The sequence below is a fragment of the Pristiophorus japonicus genome, chromosome 1 (assembly GCF_044704955.1).
Source record: "Pristiophorus japonicus isolate sPriJap1 chromosome 1, sPriJap1.hap1, whole genome shotgun sequence".
Classification (NCBI taxonomy): Eukaryota; Metazoa; Chordata; class Chondrichthyes; family Pristiophoridae; genus Pristiophorus; species Pristiophorus japonicus.
Window position 1 is genome coordinate 345,758,308 of NC_091977.1, and position 24,981 is coordinate 345,783,288.

Below are 24,981 nucleotides of genomic sequence, written 5' to 3' on the forward strand. Positions count from 1 at the left end.
AGCGCCCCGACGTGATCCTCCGGTCGGGTTTTGCGGCGCCGCTGAACAGCACTGCCGGGAAGAGCTGTGTCGGGTTGCACCACCCACCCACCCAGAGGTACACCGCAGTGACCGCCTGGGAAATGAGAGCGGTCCAGCCATGCCGGCGGCAGAGAGGAAGGTAAAGGACTGCAAAGGTATGTGCGAGTGATAGGTCTTTTAATTTTTTTGCGATTTGAGTTGGATTGGACATTGTTTTGGGAATGTTTTAGTGTTTTTTTTTTAAAGTATTCCCCTCTCCCCACCCCAGGCCTCTCTCTGAGCGCTCATCGCCCGGCACTTTAGTTCGCGAGTTTCCCATCCTTGCGCCAAGAGAGGTGTACAACATCTTCCTTGGTGCTGCAGCCCTGACGCAGGGCTCCGATGCCCAAACTTAAGTACCAAGACGCAAACTATTCCCGACCGGTAACTTTCCCGCCCCGCCTCCATTTTCACCCTAAAAACAGAAAAGCCTAAAATCCAGCCCAATAAATTTGGTACCATAAAGGTTATTAAAGGGCTTGGGGAGCAAGCTGGGGAGTGTTATTGGACTATTTAGCTCTTGTGGAGAAAAACACCAGGACAGACCTGATGGGCCAAATGCCTGTTTCTGTTTTGGAGTGTTCTAAGGGTTGGTGGGCTGGGACAATGTACGCACTCCAGCAGCTGCAAGTAGTACTGAGAAACCACTGCAGATAAACATGAGTGCAGCAGTGATTGTTACTGTTTCTTTTTACAGTATCTTTTTTCATTGTCTATCAGTTATGAGTCAACACTGTCAAAAATGGAGACATGCTTAAAATATATATAAACTTTAAAAATCCTCAAAATATATATGTCAATTTATTTTAAAGCAATGATTTCAGTAACAGATGGTAACGTATTGTGACCTATAGCAGCTGCTCCTTCTAAACATTTATCTTGTCATTCACTAGTTTTAATTAGAATTAGCATTGCACTTTGGAGTGAAGCTGAGGTAACTGTACAATAAAGAGAGCTATCTACAAGTGTAAGGATAATGAGAATGGTGGCATAATGCTAATGTTACTGGACTAGTAATCCAGTGGCCTGGACTAATGATCCAGAGATGTGAGTTCAAATCTTACCATAGCAGCTGGGGAATTTAAATTCAATTAATTTATTGAAAATCTGGAATAAAAAGCTAGTGTCAGTAATGGTGATCGTGAAACTGCTGGACTGTTGTAAAACAAATCTGATTCACTAATGTCCTTTAGGGAAGGAAATGTGCCAGTCTGGCCTATATGTGACTCCAGACCCACAGCAAATAGTTGACTCTTAACTGTCCTCTGAAATGGCCTAGCAAGCCACTCAGTTGTCAAGGGCAATTAGGGATGGGCAATAAATGTTGGGTTTCCCTGCGGCGCCATCATCCCATGAATGAATTTTTTAAAATTCCCTAATTCCAATGACTGGCGATCTCATCCTCTTACTAATATCTGTTTTCTATTTCCTTTAACTTCATGCTGAGTATCCGTCTAGTTAGTATGAGTTGTGGTCATATATATATATATTTTAAATTTCCATTTCTAACTTAACTTTTACAAAGTCATAGAAACATAGAAAATAGGTGCAGGAGTAGGCCATTCGGCCCTTCGAGCCTGCACCGCCATTCAACAAGATCATGGCTGATCACCCACCCCAGCACCTCCCCCCACGCCCCCTCCACACCCCCCTGACCCCCCCAGCTGCAAGGACCACATCCAACTCCCTCCTGAACACATCCAATGAACCGGCATCAACAACTCTCCGCGGCAGGGAACCCCACAGGCCCACAACTCCCCGAGTGAAGAAGTCTCTCCCAATCCCAGCTCCAAACAGCCCACCCCCCATCCCAAGAGCGTGCCCCCCCCCCCCCGGCTCCGGACCCACCCAACACCGGGAACACTCCCCCCCAAACCCAACCCGCCCTGTCCCGTCAGAATCCTTCCCAAATGCCGAACACCCCCGGATGTCGAGCCCCCAGCCCCGGCCACCCCGGAGCCACGCCCCCGTGACGCCAACCACACCACATCCACCAACCGCCATCTGCGCAGTCAACCCGTCCACCCCACTCTGAACACTCCCCGCACCGAGGCACAGAGCCCCCAGGCCCGCCCCTCCAACACACTTCGCCCCCCCCAGACCTTCGCTGCAATGTGGCCCCTCCTGTCCCCCGCCCTGGGTTTCTCTGCCCCCCACCTCCACCACTCTCCCCTCCATCCCCCGCCCCCGTCTCCCCTCATCTTCCCTCTGCCTCCCCGCACAGGCTCCCATCTTGGGGGCGGTAACCTTCTGGGACAGGAAATTTTAGCCCCCAGCGTGGAAATCCTGCTCCCGCCACAGAATTGGCCTTACCACCCCTCAATGGAAGCGGAGTGCAATTTCCCACACTCCACTTCCTTTGGGGGCAGTTACCGGGGCACGACTGGATGCTGCTGTGACAGTTGGAACTGGTGCTCTCTTGCAAGTCATTTTACTCTTGCAAGCAATTCTGGCATAAAACTGTTGAGATAATTCCTTTTATCTACTTTCTCATAAATTATCACAGAGTTTCTATAAACTGCATAATTTTTTCAATTATATGTAAACATCCTTAGACCATCTCTTTTGTGAGGTTTATAGATTCTACCATTGTAGTACAGCGTAGATACAGTGCATTGTGAGTTACTGTATCGATATCATAGGACTGATTCCTTAACTGTCCATCCCAGGCGAGGAGCAGCACACGCAGGATGACCTGGTCGTGAAATCGGCATGCCCACAGCCTCTGATTTCTTGTTCGTTTAAATTGACGGATGGGAGTTCAGGTCTGCAGGTTCATGAATTCCTGACCTCGGTTTCCCATAAGCATTGCTATACATTGGGAGTTCTCACTTTGAAAATCATCCCTCTTATTTCAGGGTTCTGATTCTTAATGTGTAAATTGGAAATGTGTTTGAATGATCCATGAGGAACGCAGATCTAGGAGAGATTACCATGTATTGTGATCACGTGAGCACTTGGAAGGCACAGCTGCACTGAGCATTAAACGTTGACATTGTATTAGCCTTTTCATTGCTGGAAGTTCTCCTTCAGCTTTCTCCACACAGTACCTGCAAAAACATTGTTTGCATCGACATTTCATTGTTTTCCCAACCATCAAAGTAAGTACTTGCATTTATATAGCAGTTTGTTATACCTTCAGGATGTCTCAAAGCTCTTCATAATAGAGAAATTATTTTAGAATTGTCATCACTGTTTTGTGGGCAAATGAGACAGTCAATTTGAGCACAGCAACTCCCACATAAATCAGATCAGATGAATGACAAGTTGAGCTGTTTTTCGTGCAGGTGGTTGAGGGAGGAATATTGACCAGGGTATCAATAAAACATCTCGCTGGTCTTCAAATAGTGCCATGGAATCTTTAACATCCACTTGGACCATTGGAACTTGGTATGAAGACAGCACCTCGGACAATGCAGCACATGCCGCAGTACTGCATTGCAGTGTCAGCCTAGATTATATATTAGAAAGGTGCATACCCACAGAAGAGTTTCTATAATTTTTTAAAAATTCATTCTCATGGGTGACACTGGAAAGGCCGTATTTACTGCCCATTCCTAGTTGCCTTGTGAAGGTGGTGCTGGATCCCCTTTGTGAACCACTGCAGCCCTGTGCTGAACGTGCTCCCACAATGGTGTTAGATAAAGGAATTCTAGGTCATTGACCCAGCGACAAAGAAGGACATACTAATTGTCCTTCAAAATAACCGTGGTCATTTACCACAGTGCATTTTTGAATCAGCACACTTGTTCAGTCTTGTATGTTGCTGTAAAAATACTGCACGGCGCTTGTAGGATATGTCAACCACTACATTTAATCATGCACCTCCGTGTTCCTTTTTCATTGGAACTCCAAGCCACGACATTTGAAAAATTCTTGTTTTCAGAGGGGTTTTATTTTGGAGCAAACATAATGATTGGAAGCAGCAGACACATCTGAATGGTAATTCTGTTATCATAACAGATTCAACACAAATATAATAAATGCAATGGAAAGGCACGAACGACAGAGAATAGTCTGACCTTTTAAGTCGAAAGCTTTTTATTTTTCAACGAGGCTCCCATTACTCAGGTTTTTGAAGTGCGTGGGTAATGTGGCTGCTTATAGTCACATGGGCTTTAAGTAAGTTTTCTTTTACCTTGCCTTCTCAATCAATGAAATAAAAAAAAGGTTGCAATTTCATGGGCATATAAATGATGTGCTATAGTTTGAATGAACTATTAAAGGTATAACATAAAATAAATGTTGAAATGCTTTTTGTGCGATAAAGTATGGCTTAAGAAATCCTTCGCTCGTGTTAGATTTGTACACCTGCCTTATCGTAGTGAAATCTGTGCCAGTTACAGTAGTTCACTGTTTATAATACTAGTAATGCATGTGATTCCGAAATTGTGATTTCAAATTCAATATATCTGGTATTTTGGGGCAGAAAAAGCTATTTTGTATTAAATTGGGTACTTGGGGCGCACGTTTCATTGAAAGAACCGGCAGTACCTGTTACACATGTAGGTAGCATTGTGATAGGTGTTTTCAATGTTAAAGATGCCTCGCTATGTGAGTTACAATAGTTGGTGTATTGTATTTTATACCGAGAGAATAATCTACACCTATTATACATGGATTTGATTTTCTTCTTCCCTCATCTGGAGATTTTTAAAAGCCCCTGTCAGACCACCAGCTGATTGTTAACATCTGTCTGTTGGTTAATGGTAGTCTTGGCACCCTGACCATTGGCCCTGCTAGCTCTTGCACCCCAGGTAGTGATGGTTAATTATTTTATTTTGCCAGTAGAAGCTCCTGGGAGTCTCAAAAAATGTATTGCCTCCTCCCCGGTCCCCCTTCCCACACCGCCCTTTGTTGGCTCTTCCACAACAAGGAGAGACCGTGCAAACAATTTTCCCTGAGAACAAGAGCCACTGATATCTGGTCAGCTGGGAATTCCAATCCCACTCCCAATGCACACCATTCCAGGCAAGAGAGCAGGTTGAAGAGCCGCCGGCAAGGAACCTCGGTACTGCTGCACACCATCATCCAGGAGCCTGGACTGGAAGCAGAAGTGTGAGAAGAAGGAATGTGAAACTGGGCTGGAGACCGAGTAACACCTGCTTACTGACTTTTCCCATTCCCCTCCTATCCTTCTTGCCTACTCCCCCTTGTGTCCCTCCCTTCTCTTGCCCTTTCCCTCCATCACACCTCATCCCTTTCCCTTGTCTTTTCTTCCCCTCGACTCAGATTGGGTTCACAATACTGGTGTCACTGATTGCAGAGGCGTTGCTGCATTTCGGCAGCCTCTGCTGGCCTTCTGACTCTGAGGCGAGAGTGCTATCACTGAGCCACGACTGACACTTCGTACATTAACACTGAGTGCTGCAGGTGCTACTTCAGAACACTTGCTTTCTTTCGATCCTCTCAGTGTCTGCTGGAGTAGTTTCCTTGACCCTCCAATGCGGAGTATTTAAATGGATGACTGTGCACAGTGATGGAGCACTTTTCAATGCACAGTACCCAAGGTGGGAATAGACTGAAAATGCTGCTGCTGTTCTCAAAGAAATTAGACATACATTTTGAGTGTGAATTTTCTGATTTTGCATGCTGCCTGAAGGGAGGGGGTGGGAAGGAAGAAGTGCAGCATACCACAGAATGCTTTTACAAACTATTTACATTATCATTAGACTTTTCACATACTCATATCGGAATGGGACAATATGGATTATTATAGTTTAGATATCAGAACAAAGTAGATTTTGTAAACTCCAGGTAATCTTGCATTACCCAACTCAGAAAACAATTGAAAGTAAATTGGGCAGTAAACAGCCAGCATTCAATCTAATCGATTATAGCAGGTTTCTTTTTTTTTAAAGGGCTTTTGCTGTATTTGCTTAATGTGCTTATCAAGTTAATCTGCTATTTTCATACTTTGAATCTCAAATATGAAGATACGACATATTTATTGCTGAAGTATTGAAAATATCCTGGCCGCAAAATTCGGCACCTTAGTGCCGGCAGTTAAAGCCAGTTTGAAGATAAAAATGGCGTCCACCTCGCATCCGCCCACTTTCAGCACGGTCTACGCTGGTCGCCATCCTGGTGAGGGCGATAGCACAGGCAGGGCGTGCGTGTGCGGCAGAGTGCAGAGCAGGCAGATCGTGACCTGGCGCTGATTTGACGCACAACCTGTCATTTTGGACGTCGCCATTCCAATCAACGCCTTCTCCTAAACACACACAGCTGAACATGCTGATGAAGCTGTCAAGTATTCAGCGGAAGTTATAAACCATTGGACAACTGAGCATTGCTGAACTTTCTTTACTGTCGGTGAGTGCGCTCAGACCATTCTGTAGGCTAATAAACGATAAAAGGAGCGACTCTCATCAAGAAGCACATCTGTTTGCCGTAGGGGCTGTCTGGAGTGGCATGTCACTAACACCACTTAATGCTTTTTAATTTGTGGTTTAGCATTGCTTTGTCTGGCAACATACTTAATGTGTACTCCAGAGCTTAGCACCTCTTGGTTAAACTGAAGGATACAAGCGCAATGGGGGAAAATGTGACTGGAATTTGGTGTTTTTAAAAGGTGCAGGTACAGAAAATCCATTCAGATACCCTCAGGTTTACTTCTTCCTTTTCACTCACAAAAGTGAAACTAATGGGCCCTCTTCTGGTATAATTATGGTACTGCAAGCAACTCTATCATTTCTGGCAGACGGTTAATGTTGCAACATTTTCCCAACCAGTGATTCAACAACATACCACTCAAGCAACTGATGCACAAGTGTTTTTAAAAAACACTCTGGTCATTGACGGCATGAATGAGAACTTTGACAGATTTTCATGGTACTAATTTTAAGTTTTATTTTGTTTATTTCATTCACAGGATGTGGACGTCGCTGGCAAGGCTGGCATTTATTGCCCATCCTTAATTGCCCTTGAGAAGGTGGTGGTTCTCTACCGCATTGAACCACTGCAATCCGTGTGGTGAAGGTACTCCCACAGTGCTGACTTTGTTGTAGCGGTTTGGTACAACTGAGTGGCATGGCTGTGGGTCTGGAGTCACATATAGGCCAGACCAGTAAGGACAGCAGATTTCTTTCAAGGACATTAGTGAACCAGTTGTGTTTTGCTGACAATCCAATAGTTTCATGGCTTTTTAATTCCAGATTTATTTAATTAACTAAATTTAAATTCCCCCAGCTGCCGTGATGGGATTTGAACTCATGTCTCTGGATTACTAGTCCAGTAACAAAACCAAAATACTACTGTATCCTTGAAGTGAGGTCCTTATTTCTGAAGAGACTGAAACTCTTAACAGTTCTGAGAGTTGTGTTTGGATTGTCATTGGTGTAATGTGCTGCTGTCTTTGTTTGTAGCCCTGTCCAGTGTGGTATCAGCCTGGTTTAAAATAACGTGCATTGAAGAGCTGACTGGTAAATATCTGTAACATTTTTCAGCAGTGAATTCACAAACTACACCCAATGTGAATTTGTAAAAACAAGTCCACCAGTTGACTTTTTAAGCACCGTGTGATTAATTAACTAACCATACATAAAACTGATGTTTTCATTTTTTTAATAAATTAAACATTTCTTTTAATTTGGATATCTTTTAAGGCAATGGCTGTTTTCTTGCAAAAGTTACAACACAGTATTGAGGTAGAATTTCTACGGGGTTTCCCGATCTCAGGCTATAACTTTGGTAGAAGATTGGCGTAAAATCCGGAAAAGTGGTATAAACAGCCGCTAATGCTAGTTCTGCGGGTTTTCAACTGAAGTTACAGCGGACGATCAGAATAACCCCCGAGGAGGTTGGTCTGAACTAAAATAATGGTGAGGTATCCAATAATTTGAATCAAGCAATTTTGAATTAAGAGGAGTGGGCTGTATGTGTTTGACATATTTTGAATTTACAGGTCCCAGTGTGTAGGAAGGTGTGAATCAATCCTTGTTTGTAGATGAGGTAATGAGTTGTGCACTGATGGTTTGCCTTTCTATTTCCCCATCCAGCACATAAATAACGATCACATCCACGGAGAGAAGAAAGAGTTTGTATGCCGGTGGCAGGACTGCTCTCGAGAACAGAAGCCATTTAAAGCCCAGTACATGCTTGTGGTGCATATGAGGCGTCACACTGGGGAGAAGCCACACAAGTGCACTGTGAGTCTGTTCATTGAATGCTCGTTATTCACCAAAGGTTGCTGTCCTGTTGCCAAGAGCAAAATGATCTTCACATCTACATATTTAAGCAAATGCATATTCACCCCTGTATACAAAGCTTTTTTTTTATGTCTACCTAGTGCCAGTGAAACAATCTTGATGTATTTTATTCCTTGATTTATTCCAGGAATAATGAGTAACTTCTTGCACACTTCCGCCACTTGAGTTTGGGAAGAGTCCTGTCTCACAGCCCATCCACTACCTTAAATATTGACTCCCTCCATGTCTGCAGTGTGTACTGTCTACAGGATACACTGCAGCAACTCACCAAGGCTTCTTCAGCACCTTCCAAACCTGCAACCTCCACCATCTAGAAGGTCAAGGACAGCAGGTGCATCGGAACACCGCCATCTCCAAGTTCCCCTCCAAGTCTTTAGTTTCCTGAACAATTGGGACCGCTTCTGGGGTAGGTGGGATCTGTACAAGTCGGACAGGTTACACCTCAACAGAGACGGAACCAATGTTCTCGCGAGTTGTTTTAATAGTGCGGTTGGGAGGGCTTTAAACTAGCTTGGCAGGGGGATGAGAACCCAGGAGAGGGCTCTGAGCTAGTTAGAGTGGGTGAGAGCTCAGATGAACAGAACCCCAAGAATGAATGCAAAAGGCAGGAGGCAACAGAGCAGAGTAGCACTGGGGTAAGTGTAAACCACAAGGTGATAGGAAGGGACAATATGTATGAATATAAAGGGGCTGCAGGAGGGGTCAAGACTAAAAATCATGGTTTAAAAACTAGTATTAAAACACTTTACCTAATCGCACGTGGCATTCGAAACAAAAGTAAATGAGTTGACGGCACAAATCATTACAAATGGATATGATTTGGTGGCCATTACTGAAACGTGGTTGCAGGGTGGCCAAGACTGGGAATTAAATATACAGGGGTATCTGACAAATCGGAAAGATGGACAAGAAGGGAAAGGAGGTGGGGTAGCTCTGTTAATAAAGGATGATATCAGGGCAGTTGTGAGAGACGATATTGGCTCTAATGAACAAAATGTTGAATCATTGTGGGTGGAGATTAGAGATAGTAAGGGGAAAAAAGTCACTGGTGGGCGTAGTTTATAGGCCCCCAAATAATAACTTCACGGTGGGGCTGACAATAATCAGGGGAATAATGGGGCATGTGAAAAAGGAACGGCAGTAATCATGGGGGATTTTAACCTACATATCGATTGGTCAAATCAAATCACACGGGGTAGCCTTGAGGAGGAATTCATAGAATGCATACGGGATTGTTTCTTAAAACAGTATGTTACAGAACCTACAAGGGAGCAAGCTATCTTAGATCTGGTCCTGTGTAATGAGACAGGAATAATAAACAATCTCCTCGTAAAAGATCCTCTCGGAATGAGTGATCACAGTATGGTTGAATTTGTAATACAGATTGAAGGTGAGGAAGTAGTGTCTCAAACGAGCGTACTATGCTTAAACAAAGGGGACTACAGTGGGATGAGGGCAGAGTTGGCTAAAGTAGACTGGGAACACAGACTAAACGGTGGCACAATTGAGGAACAGTGGAGGACTTTTAAGGAGCTCTTTCATAGTGCTCAACAAAAATATATTCCAGTGAAAAAGAAGGGCGGTAAGAGAAGGGATAACCAGCCGTGGATAACCAAGGAAATAAAGGAGAGTATCAAATTAAAAACCAATGCGTATAAGGTGGCCAAGGTTAGTGGGAAACTAGAAGATTGGGAAAATTTTAAACGACAGCAAAGAATGACTAAGAAAGCAATAAAGAAAGGAAAGATAGATTACGAAAGTAAACTTGCGCAAAACATAATAAAAGTTAGTAAAAGCTTTTACCGATATATAAAACGGAAAAGAGTGACTAAAGTAAATGTTGGTCCCTTAGAAGATGAAAAGAAGGATTTAATAATGGGAAATGTGGAAATGGCTGAGACCTTAAACAATTATTTTGCTTCAGTCTTCACAGTGGACGACACAAAAACCATGCCAAAAATTGCTGGTCACGGGAATGTGGGAAGGGAGGACCTTGAGATAATCACTATCACTAGGGTGGGGGGTAGTGCTGGACAGGCTAATGGGACTCAAGGTAGACAAGTCCCCTGGTCCTGACCAAATGCATCCCAGGGTATTAAAAGAGATGGCGGAAGTTATAGCAGATGCATTCGTTATAATCTACCAAAATTCTCTGGACTCTGGGGAGGTACTATTGGATTGGAAAGCAGCTAATGTAACGCCTCTGTTTAAAAAAAAGGGGGCAGACAAAATGCAGGTAACTATAGGCCGGTTAGATTAACATCTGTAGTGGGGAAAATGCTTGAAGCTATCATTAAGGAAGAAATAGCGGGACATCTAGATAGCAATAGTGCAATCAAGCAGACGCAACATGGATTCATGAAGGGAAAATCATGTTTAACTAATTTACTGGAATTCTTTGAGGATATAACGAGCATGGTGGATAGAGGTGTACCGATGGATGTGGTGTATTTAGATTTCCAAAAGGCATTCGATAAGGTGTCACACAAAAGGTTACTGCAGAAGTAAAGGTACGCGGAGTCAGAGGAAATGTATTAGCATGGATCGCTAATTGGCTGGCGAACAGAAAGCAGAGAGTCGGGATAAATGGGTCCTTTTCAGGTTGGAAATCGGTGGTTAGTGGTGTGCCACAGGGATTGGTGCTGGGACCACAACTGTTTACAATATACATAGATGACCTGGAAGAGGGAACAGAGTGTAGTGTAACAAAATTTGCAGATGACACAAAGATTAGTGGGAAAGCGGGTTGTGTAAAGGACACAGAGAGGCTGCAAAGAGATTTAGATAGGTTAAGCGAATGGGCTAAGGTTTGGCAGATGGAATACAATGTCGGAAAATGTGAGGTCATCCACCTTGGAAAAAAAAATAGTAAAAGGGAATATTATTTGAATGGGGAGAAATTACAACATGCTGAGGTGCAGAGGGACCTGGGGGTCCTTGTGCATGAATCCCAAAAAGTTAGTTTGCAGGTGCAGCAGGTAATCAGGAAGGCGAATGGAATGTTGGCCTTCATTGCGAGAGGGATGGAATACAAAAGCAGGGAGGACCTGCTGCAACTGTACAGGGTATTGGTGAGGCCGCATCTGGAGTACTGCGTGCAGTTTTGGTCACCTTAATTAAGGATGAATATACTAGCTTTGGAGGGGGTACAGAGACGATTCACTAGGCTGATTCCGGAGATGAGGGGGTTACCTTATGATGATAGATTGAGTAGACTGGGTCTTTACTCGTTGGAGATCAGAAGGATGAGGGGTGATCTTATGGAAACATTTAAAATAATGAAAGGGATAGACAAGATAGAGGCAGAGAGGTTGTTTCCACTGGTCGGGGAGACCAGAACTAGGGGGCAAAGCCTCAAAATACGGGGGAGCCAATTTAAAACCGAGTTGAGAAGGAATTTCTTCTCCTAGAGGGTTGTGAATCTGTGGAATTCTCTGCCCAAGGAAGCAGTTGAGGCTAGCTCATTAAATGTATTCAAATCACAGATGGATAGATTTTTAACCAATAAGGGAATTAAGGATTATGGGGAGTGGGCGGATAAGTGGAGCTGAGTCCACGGCCAGATCAGCCATGATCTTGTTGAATGGCGGAGCAGGCTAGATGGCCTACTCCTGTTCCTAATTCTTATGTTCTTATAATTCACACCATCCCGACTTGGACATGTAAAATCATTTCTTCATCGTCTCTGGGACAAAATCCTGGAACTCCCTCCCTAACAGCACTGTAGGAGAACCTTCACCACATGGACTGCAGCAGTTCAAGAAGAAGACCCATCATCACCTACTCAAAGGGCAACTAGGGATGGGCAATAAAATGCTGCCTTGCCAGCGACGCTCACATCCCAAGAATGAATTTTTTAAAACCGTTGACAGATTTCAGACCAAGTTAGAATAATCTAATTAACATAACATTTTACATGGAAATTTCCCACTGTATTTTTAATCTCAAACCGGTTCAACACCCAAATTCTGAGCCAGTTTACCAACAAAGTCCCTGATCCATATCTCAAGTGAAATAAGAAATCAAAACATTCACCTATGAGAGCTGGCGACTAAAATGATCCACAGGCAATTTTAAAAGTGTGTCCAGTGTAATGAACATTGGCCCCGAATTCGCGGCTCCTATGGGCACGTACGAGGTGCGCACGCCCCCGTAGGGGCCACTCAAGTTCCGGGTTTAGGCATGCAAAGCGCATGCGCCTAACTCGGAACTTGCGATCTGTCAAGAGTCCTCTTGACAGATCGCATGCATCTGGAAGTAAAGGGGCTCCGTGGGCAGAGTGTTGAGCTATTTGGCCAACTCCTGCTCAGCGAATGCTCTTGAAATTTTTACAACTGATAAAAGCAAGCGTACAGCCTGCTTTTATCAGCATAAGACTTTTAAAGCACAGAATAAAACATTTTTTTTCAGTTATTGAAACATTTAAAATCCTATTAAATAAGGTAAGTTTATTTTTAGACCCTTTAAAATATATAAATTTATTTTTCAAAAAATTAAACTTTTGTTTTAAATAATTAATTCAATTTTGATTAATTTTAATTATGTGATTTATTTTTAAATTTATCTTAAGTACTTGTGTGTTTTGGGAGATACTCCCATTTATACTTATGGTGATTCCATATAACCATAAGTATGAATGGGAATACCCCTACTCCGATAAGTTGGGCCCGCCCACATAATCCCAATGAGGCATACGAAGCTCCTACGCTGCTGGGATACATGGGCCTCTGCGCAGGCCTTCGCGTAGGCCTTCGCGTAGAGGCCCAGGACCACAAGTCTCCAAAACTCCAGGAACAACGGGTACTTTCAAAGACATTTTTGCAGTCTTAGACATCCGCCTCCGACTGCAAATTCTGGGCCTTTGTTTCTATGCAGCTTCCTGTAATGTCATTATTGTTCAACAAGAGACCTTGATGTTATAGGGTCCCACTGAAGTTGGCATAGCTTTTGTTATATATGTAAACTTGTATAAACCTTGTACAGCCATCAGAGGGCTCATCCCCTGGAGTCCCAAGGGATCCCACAATCCCTTAGGAGCACAGGCACTTGAGGAGGCCTCACAGGCTGGAGACCTGCAATAAAAGACGACGGTCACACTTTACTTTGAGCTCACAGTATCCAGTCAGACTCTTTATTCATACATAACAACTGGCGACGAGATACAGATGACGAACCCAATAATGCAGAGAACAGTGGGCATCCTGCAGAAATTCTCGGAGGGAGATGATTGGGAAACCTTCGTGGAGCGACTCGACCAATACTTTGTGGTCAACGAGCTGGAAGGAGAAGCGAACGCTGCCAAACGAAGGGCGATTGTCCTCACAGTCTGCAGAGCACCAACGTATGGCCTCATGAAAAATCTGCTTGCTCCAGCGAAACCCACAGAGAAATCATACGATGATTTGTGCACATTGGTCCGGGATCATCTGAACCCGAAGGAAAATGTTCTGATGGCAAGGAACCGCTTCCATACCTATAAAAGGTCTGAAGGCCAGGAAGTGGCGAGTTATGTCGCTGAGCTAAGACGCCTTGCAGGACATTGCGAATTTGAAGGACATTTGGAGCACATGCTCAGAGACATTTTCGTACCTGGCTTTGGCCATGAAGTGATACTTCGCAAACTTTTGACTGTAGAGACCCCAATCTTGAGTAAGGCCATAGCGATAGCCCAGGCGTTCATTGCCACCAGTGACAATACTAAGCAAATCTCTCAGCACAGGAGTGCTGCTACAAATATTGTGAACAAAGTGATGTTGTTTTCAAATCACAACATACAGGGCAGGCTCCACATGCCTGCAGCTGCACGTCTGCAGATGTTACAGAGTCCACCATCAAGGGTGATGAATGCAAGGCCATTAACACCTTGTTGGCGCTACAGGGGTGATCATCGTTTCTATTCATGCCGCTTTAAAGGGTACGTTTGTAAGGGCTGTGGAACAATGGAACACCTCCAACGTTTTGTGCAGGCGAGCTGCAAACCCCGTTAATCCTGCAAACCACCATGTTGCAGAGGAGGACAGATCCACGGCGGATCACGACGAACCAAGGCCTCAGACTGAGGAGGCAGAGGTATATGGGGTGCACACATTTACCACAAAGTGTCACCCAATAATGCTGAATGTTGAATTAAATGGACTCCCGGTGTCAATGAAACTGGACACGGGCGCGAGCCAGTCCATTATGAACAAAAAGACTTCTGAAAAATTGTGGTGCAGCACGGTCTCAATGCCAGTCTTGGCTCCCATTCGCCCGAAACTGAGAACTTACGCAAAGGAACTGATTCCCGTAATCAGCAGTGCTACTGTAAAGGTCTCCTACGATGGAGCAGTGCACAAGCTACCACTCTGGGTGGTACCGGGAGATGGTCCCACGTCGTTTGGCAGAGGCTGGCTGGGAAAGATACGCTGGAGCTGGGGTGACGTCCGAGCGCTCTCGTCCGCTGATGACACTTGGTGTGCCCAGGTCTTAAACAAGTTCCATACGCTGTACGAACCAGGCATCGGGAAGTTCCAAGGAGCAAAAGTGCAGATCCACCTAATTCCGGGGCCCGACCCATCCATCACAAGGCGAGAGCAGTACCGTACATGATGAGAGAAAGGGTAGAGATCGAGTTAGACCGGCTGCAAAGAGATGGCATTATTTCGCCGATCGTATTTAACCAGTCCGATTGTTCCAGTCCTCAAGGGAGACGGCACCATCCGAATCTGCGGTGATTACAAAGTAACCATCAAACGTGTCTCCCTGCAGGATCAATAGCCACTACCAAAGGCTGACGACCTTTTTACTACACTAGCGGAAGGAAAGATGTTCACGAAGCTGGACTTGACCTCGGCATACATGACGCAGAAGTTGGAGGAATCATCGAAGGGCCTCACCTGCATCAACAAGCACAAAGGTCTCTTCATTTATAACAGATGACCGTTTGGCATTCGATCAGCCGCGGCGATATTCCAGAGAAACATGGAAAGCTTACTGAAGTCGGTACCGCGCACGGTGGTCTTCTAGGACGACATCTTGGTTACAGATCGGGACACAGTCGAACATCTACAGAACCTGGAGGAGGTTCTTAGTCGACTCAACCGCATGGGACTCAGGTTAAAATGCTCAAAGTGCGTTTTCCTGGCGCCTGAAGTGGAATTCCTGGAGAGAAGAATCGCGGCAGACGACATCAGGCCCACCGATTCGAAGATGGAGGCAATCGAGAACGCACCAAGGCCACAGAACGTGATGGAGCTGCGGTCGTTTCTCGTACTCCTGAACTACTTTGGTAACTTCTTACCGGGTCTCAGCACACTGTTAGAACCACTGCATGCTTTACTGTGTAAAGGGGATGAATGGGTTTGGGGCAAAAGCCAAGAAAATGCCTTTGTAAAAGCTAGAAAATTGTTATGCGCAAACAAATTGCTTGTGTTGTATGATCCATGTAAACGTTTGGTACTAGCATATGATCGTTGTCATATGGCGTTTGGTGTGTATTGCAACAAGCTAATGAATCTGGGAAATTGCTTATGCATCTAGAAGTCTGTCTCAGGCTGAGAGAGCCTACAGCATGATTGAAAAAGAAGCGTTAGCGTGTGTCTATGGGGTAAAGAAAATGCATCAATATCTGTTTGGACTCAAATTTGAATTGGAAACTGACCATAAGCCACTAATATCCCTGTTTTCCGAGAGTAAGGGGATAAATACAAATGCATTAACCCGCATCCAGAGATGGGCGCTCATGTTGTCTGCATACAACTACGCCTTCCGCATAGGCCAGTCTCAGAAAACTGCCGATGCTCTCAGTAGGCAGCCGTTACCCACAACGGTGGTGGAAATGGCACAGCCCGCAGATTTAGTCATAGTTATGGAAGCATTCGAGAATGAGCAATTACCTGTCACAGCCCAACAGATTAGAACCTGGATGAGCCAGGACCCCTTACTGTCCCAAGTAAAAAATTGTGTGCTTCACGAGAGCTGGTCCAGTGTCCCAGTGGAAATGCAGGAAGAGATAAAGCCGCACCAGCGGCGCAAAGGTGAAATGTCTATACAGGCAGACTGCCTTCTGTGGGGCAATCGAGTAGTGGTCCCCAAGAAGGGCAGAGACACCTTCATCAGTGACCTCCACAGTACCCACCCAGGCATCGTAATGATGAAGGCGATAGCCAGATCCCACGTGTGGTGGCCCACTATCGATGCGGACTTAGAGTCCTGCATGCACAGATGTAACACATGCTTGCAGTTAAGCAATGCACCCAGGGAGGCGCCACTAAGTTTATGGTCTTGGCCCTCCAAACCGTGGTCCAGGGTCCATTTCGACTATGCAGGCCTGTTTTTGGGTAAAATATTCCTTGTGGTTGTAGATGCGTCCTCCAAATGGATTGAATGTGAGAAAATGTCGGCAAGCACGTCCGCTGCCACCACTAAAAGCCTGCGGGCCATGTTTGCCACGCACGGACTAGCTGATGTCGTTGTGAGCGGCATCGGACCATGTTTTACTAGTGCCGAGTTCAAAGAGTTCATGACCCGTAACAGGATTAAACATGTTATATCTGCCCCATTCAAACCAGCATCCAATGGTCAGGCAGAGAGTGCAAACCATCAAGCAGGGTTTGAAGAGGATAACTGAAGGCGGACTGCAGACTCGCCTATCCCGAGTCCTGCTTAGCTACTGCACGAGACCCCACTCGTTCACTGGGATTCTACCCGCTGAACTGCTCATGAAAAGGATACTTAAGACAAGGCTCTCGTTAGTTCACCCTGATCTACATGAACAGGTAGAGAGCAGGCAGCTTCAACAAAGCACATATCATGATAGCGCAAATGTGTCACGCGAGATTGAAATCAATGATCCTGTATTTCTATCGAATTATGGACAAGGTCCCAAGTGACTTCCCAGCACCATTGTGGCCAAAGAGGGGAGCAGGGTGTTTCGGGTCAAACTTTCAAATGGACTCATTCACTGGAAACACTTGGACCAAATCAAACTCAGATTCACGGACTATCCAGAGCAACCCATTTTGGACCCTACCTTCTTTGACCCCCCAACATACACACCAGTGGCAACCGACACTGTGGTTGGCCACGAAGTAGAACCCATCACCCGCAGCAACCCAGCAGGACTCGTCACACCAGGCAGCCCAGCAAGGCCAGCTGCATAGCAGCCCATCAACGGCCCAAGAAACAATTCACTAAAACCAGCATTTGCCCCGAGACAATCAACCAGGGAAAGAAAGGCCCCAGATCGACTCACCTTGTAAATAGTTACACTGTTGACTTTGGAGGGGGAGCGTTGTTATATATGTAAACTTGTATATACCTTGTACAGCCACCAGAGGGCTCATCCCCTGGAGTCCCAATGGAGCCCACAATCCCTTAGGAGCACAGGTACTTAAGGAGGCCTCACAGGCTGGAGAGGCAATCTGGAGACCTGCAATAAAAGACTATGGTCACACTTTACTTTGAGCTCACAGTATCCAGTCAGACTCTTTATTCATACATAACAGCTTTTGTTGACAGTAGTGGCATGGGCTCAGTGAACCACCTGAAAATTACTTTTCCATAAAATATAAAAATACTTTATTTCCATCCGAATATATAATAGCAAACAGATTAATGAGCATTGTAGCACTCGGAATGAAGCATTGCCAAAGTAATGCCATTATCCATCATAGGGTATTTTGAACCCGGGCATTGGCACAGAGCTTGTTAATGTGATACTTTGAGGAATGTGGCACATTATCAAATGGAATATTATTGCTGAATCTTTCACTAAAGTTTTCCATCTGATATAAGGTGGCTTTGCCTGTATATTCTGGGATAACATGGAATTCAAACTGACTGTTCAGATTTTCTTCTTTCACGCTAATGTTTAATTGATTTCCCAGGTACAGCAAATGTACATATGAGAGGCAGCTGCTCCAGTAACTGCAATGAGAATTTAGGGAGATTCACTGTTAACCACATTGTTTTCACAACTGCAAGGAGATCACGCCCCATTTTGTGCAGATAAAGAAATAAAGATCTTGCATTTAAATGACGCCTTTTGCATCCTCAGGCGTCCCAAAGCACTTCACAAACAACTAATTACTTTTGAAGTATGTTCACTGTTGTTACATAGAAACATAGAAATTAGGTGCAGGAGTAGGCCATTCGGCCCTTCGAGCCTGCACTGCCATTCAATATGATCATGACTGATCATTCAACCTCAGTACGCCTTTCCTGCTTTCTCTCCATACCCCTTGATTCCTTTGGCCGTAAGGGCCATATCTAACTCCCTTTTGAACATATCTAATGAACTGGCCTCAACAACTCTCTGTGATAGAGAATTCCACAGGTTAACCACTCTCTGAGTGAAGAAGTTTCTCCTCATCTCAGTCCTAAATGGCTTACCCCTTATCCTTAGACTGTGACCCCTGGTTCTGGGACTCCCCATCAATGGGAACATTCTTCCTGCCGCTAACCTGCCGAGTCCCATCAGAATTTTATATGTTTCTATGAGATCCCCTTTCATTCTTCTAAACTCATGGGTAAATGCAGCATTCAATGTCCACGCAGCAAGATCTCACAAACAGTAAAAGAAATGAATTACGAGTTAATCTGTCCCTTTTTAATGATTTTGGTTGAGAGAGAAATGTTGGTCAGGACTTCGTGAGAACTCTCCTGATCATCTTGCAATAGTGCTGTGGGATCTTTTACATTCACCTGATTCGATAGCCGGACTTGATTTAACATTTCATCTGAAAGATGGATAAGCACTTTACTGTATAGTTTAATAGGAATAGGCAGTAATGTTTTTGGTAATTGTGCTTAAATTGTATAATGAATGGTCGATCAGAATTATTCAGATATGGGGATTGATGTAAGAGGCACACACTTTACATCCTTCCATCTACCATAAGTGAGGGTAAAGAGTAATGGTAGAGTTAGACTTCAGTGAATCCATATCAATTTTTTTTAAATATTTGAGGAGGTGGAACAGGGAAATCAGCAATAAAACAAAAGCATTGATTTGGTTGCTAAGGCAACTTTTGACATTGGTTTTGGTAAAGATTGAAATCTTCAACCTCAAACATTGTTCCATGTTTATAAAGAAAGGATTCATATCAAAGAGTGGATTTTGTGCCTGAGTATTCATTTGTAGTGGTTACCAACAGCACACAAGAGAAATATAATTAATTTGTTATACAGGCAACTCTCGATTATCCGGGTCCCTCAGGGATTGGGCTATGCCGGGTAAACGATTTCTCCGTTAGAGCAAGTTGACATTATAAAGTAAAATCTTCAATGAATAAATACTGTGCAATCAGCTACAAACAGTAACAAGGCAGTTAAGTATGGACATTACCAGCATGTATGCAGGTGGCCTCGAGGAGGAGATTGTCTAGATCCGGGGCGCACTGCCTTCCCGGGCCGAAAGGACTCCACACGCACCAGCCCGATGCCCTCCCAGGCCGAAAGGACTCCGAGTGCACTGGCCCAATGCCTTCCCGGGCCGAAAGGACTCCGAACGCACTGGCCCAATGTCTTCCCGAGCCGAAAGGACTCCGCGTCAGCGCCGTCCACAAGAGACAGCGGATGCAGCAGTGCACACACGGAATTTTAAATGCCATTACAACGGTTTCCCGTTGCATCCGTGTGCGGATAATCGCGAGTTGCCTGTACTTGATTTACCTTGGGTAAAGACTGATAAAAGAAATATCATGAGTGCTTTACGTTTGGGTTTGGCTGTGTGTTCCTCTCTCAGGAATCCTTTGTGTCCATACCCAAGGCAGAATCAGGTGAGCTTAACTTCAAAAACCCAACAAGCCAAAGGGCTATTTGGCAATGTTCTTTCCAACACCGCACAAGTGGATAACTTGTTCAACATTATGGGGCTGGATTTTTGGCTCTCTTGCGTCTCTGGTAGAGCCCTGGAGGGGCAGTAAAGGGTGTTTGAAGGCGTTACGGCAGGCGGCCAGCTTTTACCGTCTGGCCGGCAAATTCGGCTCATGGTTTGCAGCGGCGCAAAAACTTACCGCCCTGCCCTCTAGTTTCAATGAGATCATGACACTAATCGTCGTGCAATGCTCCATTAGCACCCGGCTGTAAAATTAGGCCCTAACGCCGCATTATACATCCGCCCCAAGTGACGCCTGTAAAACTAGGTGGTCCCACGGTCGAGCAGGCGGAATTTGCTGCATAGTTAAATTGAGAGAGGGGGAACCTAGATTGCAGGTCACATTGATTGCAACACAGCACGCTGCGTGAAGCCCTGACTTGAAAGCAGTTGTTTTATCTGCCATTACAATATCATACAACTTCAGTGAAAGAATTTAATGGGGGCATTACTAGTTCGCTAGCATGTCATGCTCCATGCTATTGCTAGGTGTCGTCAAGATAGAAGGACCATGTCAGCCCACCGATTAGGAGAGGCCGAAGACGTCTGGGGAGGAGGGCTCACCCCCACGGGTTTACAGGCAGCAACGCTCATTTCTCCAGCTCTCTGAGGAGCAGTGTGTGAGAAAGCTGTGCTTCCGAAAGGAAGTGCTGACAGAGATATGCCAGCTCCTAGAGGCAGATCTACAGTTTTACAGCGCCAACATGACTGCGCTGGCCTTCTATGCCTCCGGTTCTTTCCAGGCTGAAGCAAGGGACGTATGCAGCATCTCTCAATACGCAGCACATTGCTGCATTTGCCACATCAGAAAGGCTCTGTACGCCCCCAGAATGGACTTCATAACGTTCCCAATGAGCAGGGAGAGCCAGAATGAGCAGGCATGTGGGTTTGGCAGAATTGCAGACTACCCGAGGGTTCAAGGAGCCATTGACTGCACACACATGTGGCCTTGCGAGCACCATTCCACAATGCAGAGGTTTTCAGAAACAGAAAGGGATACCACTCCCTAAACGTGCAGCTGGTGTGCGACCACATGCAGCACATCCTCTCAGTAAATGCCTGCTATCCAAGGAGTGCACATGATGCTTTCATCTTGCATGAGAGCAGTGTCTCATGATTGTTTTAGCCACCAAGGGAACAGCGCAGCTGGCCGTTCGGGGACATAGGATACGGCCTTGCCACCTGGCTCATGACCCCCCCTCTGCAACCCCACCATAGAAGCGGAGCAGCAGTACAATGAGAGCCATGCAGTCACCTGCAACACTATCAAACAGACAATTGGGTTGCGATTCCGATGCCTGGACTGCTCTGGAGGCAGCCTTCAATATTCCCCTCAACAGGATTCTGAATTCTTTGTGGTATGCTGCATACTGCACAACTTGGCCATCATGAGGGGCCAGGCATTGCCTGTGGGGATTGCAGGCCCATCTCAGGAGGACGAGGACGACAAAGAGGAGCCTGGCGAGGCCCCGATTGGACAGCCACCCCATGGAGATGCTATCTGACCAAGAGCTGCATGTCGGCAGCTCATAATGCTGGTCTTGAATGGAAGAAGCTGAAGGATGGAGCTAATACTGGTCACGATATGTGCCACCATAAAGGCGCATCTCCGGTGAACTTTGGAATGATACACAAGACGCCAATGGCAAAGGGTCAAAGTTACATTTTACTGGAACAAACTAACAAACATTTCCCCCCACCCCCGCCGCCAAAAACATACAATATACAATGTTCTGTTGCAATGCACTCATCAACAATGAAGTGCATCAATTCACATTAACTATTTACAGGCGGCATAAAGAAAAATCAGTGTATCTCCCCAATGTTGTCATACACATTGATTGGACATGCCCTGAGCTTGGCCCCCGCCTACCCTTTACCCCCTACCCCCCCCCCTCCCATGCCTGTTACTCCTGCTCTATGAGGCCACAGTGCCTAAGCAAGGCTGCTTGAGGGCTGCTGTGTTAGTGGGCCAGACAGTGCACATAGCCTCCGACAATGCCCTGGACCAGCTCGGGCCCTGGAAGGCCCGCCTGCGGACTGCACCTCCTCAGCATCAGCGGCAGCAGTCTGTGATGGATTGAGATCGGAGAGTCAATGGTGGGAGCCAGAATTCTGCCATCTTGAGGAAGGACGGTACCTTCCATTTTCTGGGGATCACTGACACTCGGGGCTGAGCCTCAGCATCCGGAGCACAATGTGTGACCACAACTTGCTGGCCTGCTTCAGCACCGTCACTTCCCTATTGGACAGTGGGGAACAGAGAGCGGATGGCAGCAGTCAGTGATCGCATGACATCACCAAGCTGTAGCCTGGTTTGTGACTGTGAAGCGATTGCTACTGCCACGTCACCCATGGCATGTGCCATTCCCTCTGGGACTCCACTGTCGCTGCTGGAGCCCATCTGCCTCTGTGAGTGGGCAAGGAAGGGCTTGCTGGAGTCCTCAAATTCACGGACAATGCTCGAGGTGGTTTTTGCCACACTTACAGTAATGGTGTCTATGCTCTGCGGGACCCTACCCATGAGGTCACATTGCATTTCCGTTTTCTCCCTGGACATAGCCACCAAGTCCAGGTCCACGTCTGCCTGTCTCTGAGCAGGACTACTGTGCCAACTCACCCTCCGAGGAGCTGGCCTCCGAGCTTCCCCTCCCGCTGGGCAATGCTGTAGGCCATTGGGGCCAGGAGCCTCAGAGTCGTCAAACCCCTCAATCACCCTCGTGTAGTGTGGTTAGCAGCAGGAGGGGGACAGGCAGATAAGAGGAAGGTGGCATTGGACATCTATATGTAAAGGGCATAGGCCACTTGATATTAGGGGGTCAAGGAAGTCACATCAATTGCAAATGCCATTCACATACTGTCACTACCCGGGATTTTCGGCTGGAGCAGACAAGCTCAGGTGTAACGCCTGATTTTGCGCCCCGGATCATTGAACCTCACTTTCTGCCGAATTTTTCTGACTGGTCACAAACTTTTTCCAGGCGGTATCAGGACTGCCGTCATTAATGCTCCGAAATCCGGCCCAGAATCTTGCACCAGGTTAGCCATTCACCACAAAAACTACCTTAATAGGCAGGAGTATACCCTTTGCGTCTCAGCCCATACGATTTTAGGGATTTAGCCTTTTTGTCAAGAGAATTTAAGATTCAAATCATTACAGTTAAAGCTTCGTATATCCTATCTTTGATGTTGGCGAGTTATAGTCTGATTCAGAGACTCCCCAGGCACTCAAAACCAACGCGGAGATCAAATTGACCATGGCTTATTTTATTTGGCATCCAACTTTTCTATGACATGTCTCTGGCAGGAACCACTCCAGCTCTCTTTTGAAGGTATACAATAATCTACATTCACCGCTCAAGCTGGAAACTTGTTCCATAGATATATTATTCTCTGGGGAAAAGAAGAACAGACTACCATCTAACCTAGTTCTACCCTTGCATAAATTATGAATTGGTCGTTCCCAACCTATCCAATTCAAACAATCCAGTATTTTCTAGACCTCGATCAAATCACTCCAAAGACTTCATTTTTCTAAACTCTATATAGAGGCAGCTTTTTAAGCCTATCTGAAAAGCTAAGCTATTTTAAACTGGAAATAAATCTTATGGCTCCCCTCTGAATTTTTTTCAAATTTGTAATATTACCCACCATGTGAGGGGACCATAACTGGATACAGTATTATAAATGAGGCTTAACCAAAGTCTTGTACAAGGTCAAAATAGATATAGCTTCATGGCATTGGTCATGAACCTTTAGAGAGTTGTGAATTATGATACTGAGATCTTTTTCTTCTTCTATGGTATTCAGTTCTGTTTCCTGTAAGATGTATCTATAATTAGGTGTCACACTTGTCTCAGTGGTAGCACTCCCACTTCTGAGTCAGGAGGTTGTAGGTTCAAGTCCCACTCCAGAAACTTGACCACATAATCTAGGCAAACACTTCAACAACAACAACAACAACAACAGCTTGTATTTATTTACTTCAGTACAGTATTAATATCGGAGATGCCGTCTTTCGAATGAGACATTAAACTGAGGCCCTGTCTGACATAAAGGATCCCACTGCAATAGTCGAAGAAGAACAAGGGAGTTCTCCCCAGTGTCCTGGCCAATATTTATCCCTCAACAAACATCACTAAAACAGATTACCTGTTCATTATCTCATAGCTGTTTGTGGAACCTTGCAGTGCACATATTGGCTGCTGCGTTTCCTACATTACACTTCAAAAGTACAGTAAAGCGCTTTGGGATGTCCTGAGGTTGTGAAAGGTGCTTTATAAATGCAATCCTTTTTTTAAATTTATGCTTCAGTGGGTTACATGTTCCTCTAATTTGATGACTGACTTGTTTGGGTGCAGCTTTCACAGGACATTACCTGATATGTCCTTACTATACAGTACAAATGCACACGGGGCCCATACTTGAGAGAAGATCTGAATCGAGAGTTCATCCTTGCGCCTGTGAAATGGTTTAAATTCCTCAGGACATGCCTCGTACGTGGCTGCCCAGTCCTCATTCAGGACACATTTCTTGACTGGAGACAGTAGCGGGTCTCTATTAGTCCAGACTTTAATCTGATGGGCTGTCACGGGTGAGCCTTCGCTTTCGAAAGCTTCAACAGCCATGACCATCTCAGCAGCATGCTCGGTTGCCCGCTCGGTGGTGGCTAGTGGGAGCTTGCTGAGTGCATTGGTGCAGTTTTCAGTGCCCGGTCTGTGCCGAATTGTATAGTCATAGGCGGCTAACCTGAGTGCCCACCTCTGTATGTGGGCCGACGCATTTGCATTTATGGCCTTGTTGTCAGCCAAAAGGGACGCAAGGGGTTTGTGATCTGTCTCCAGCTCAAATTTC

At 45.5% G+C, this 24,981-nt stretch overlaps 1 protein-coding gene across 1 annotated transcript in view; it reads left to right on the forward strand.

The window, feature by feature from the left end:
- LOC139273346 (transcriptional activator GLI3-like) overlaps positions 1 to 24,981 on the forward strand; it is a 520,381-nt gene that overhangs the window by 467,450 nt on the left and 27,950 nt on the right. Inside the window, exon 11 of the mRNA XM_070890175.1 lies at positions 8,061 to 8,210. Within this exon, the coding sequence (XP_070746276.1) occupies positions 8,061 to 8,210 (150 nt within the window). The remainder of the gene's footprint in view (positions 1 to 8,060; positions 8,211 to 24,981) is intronic.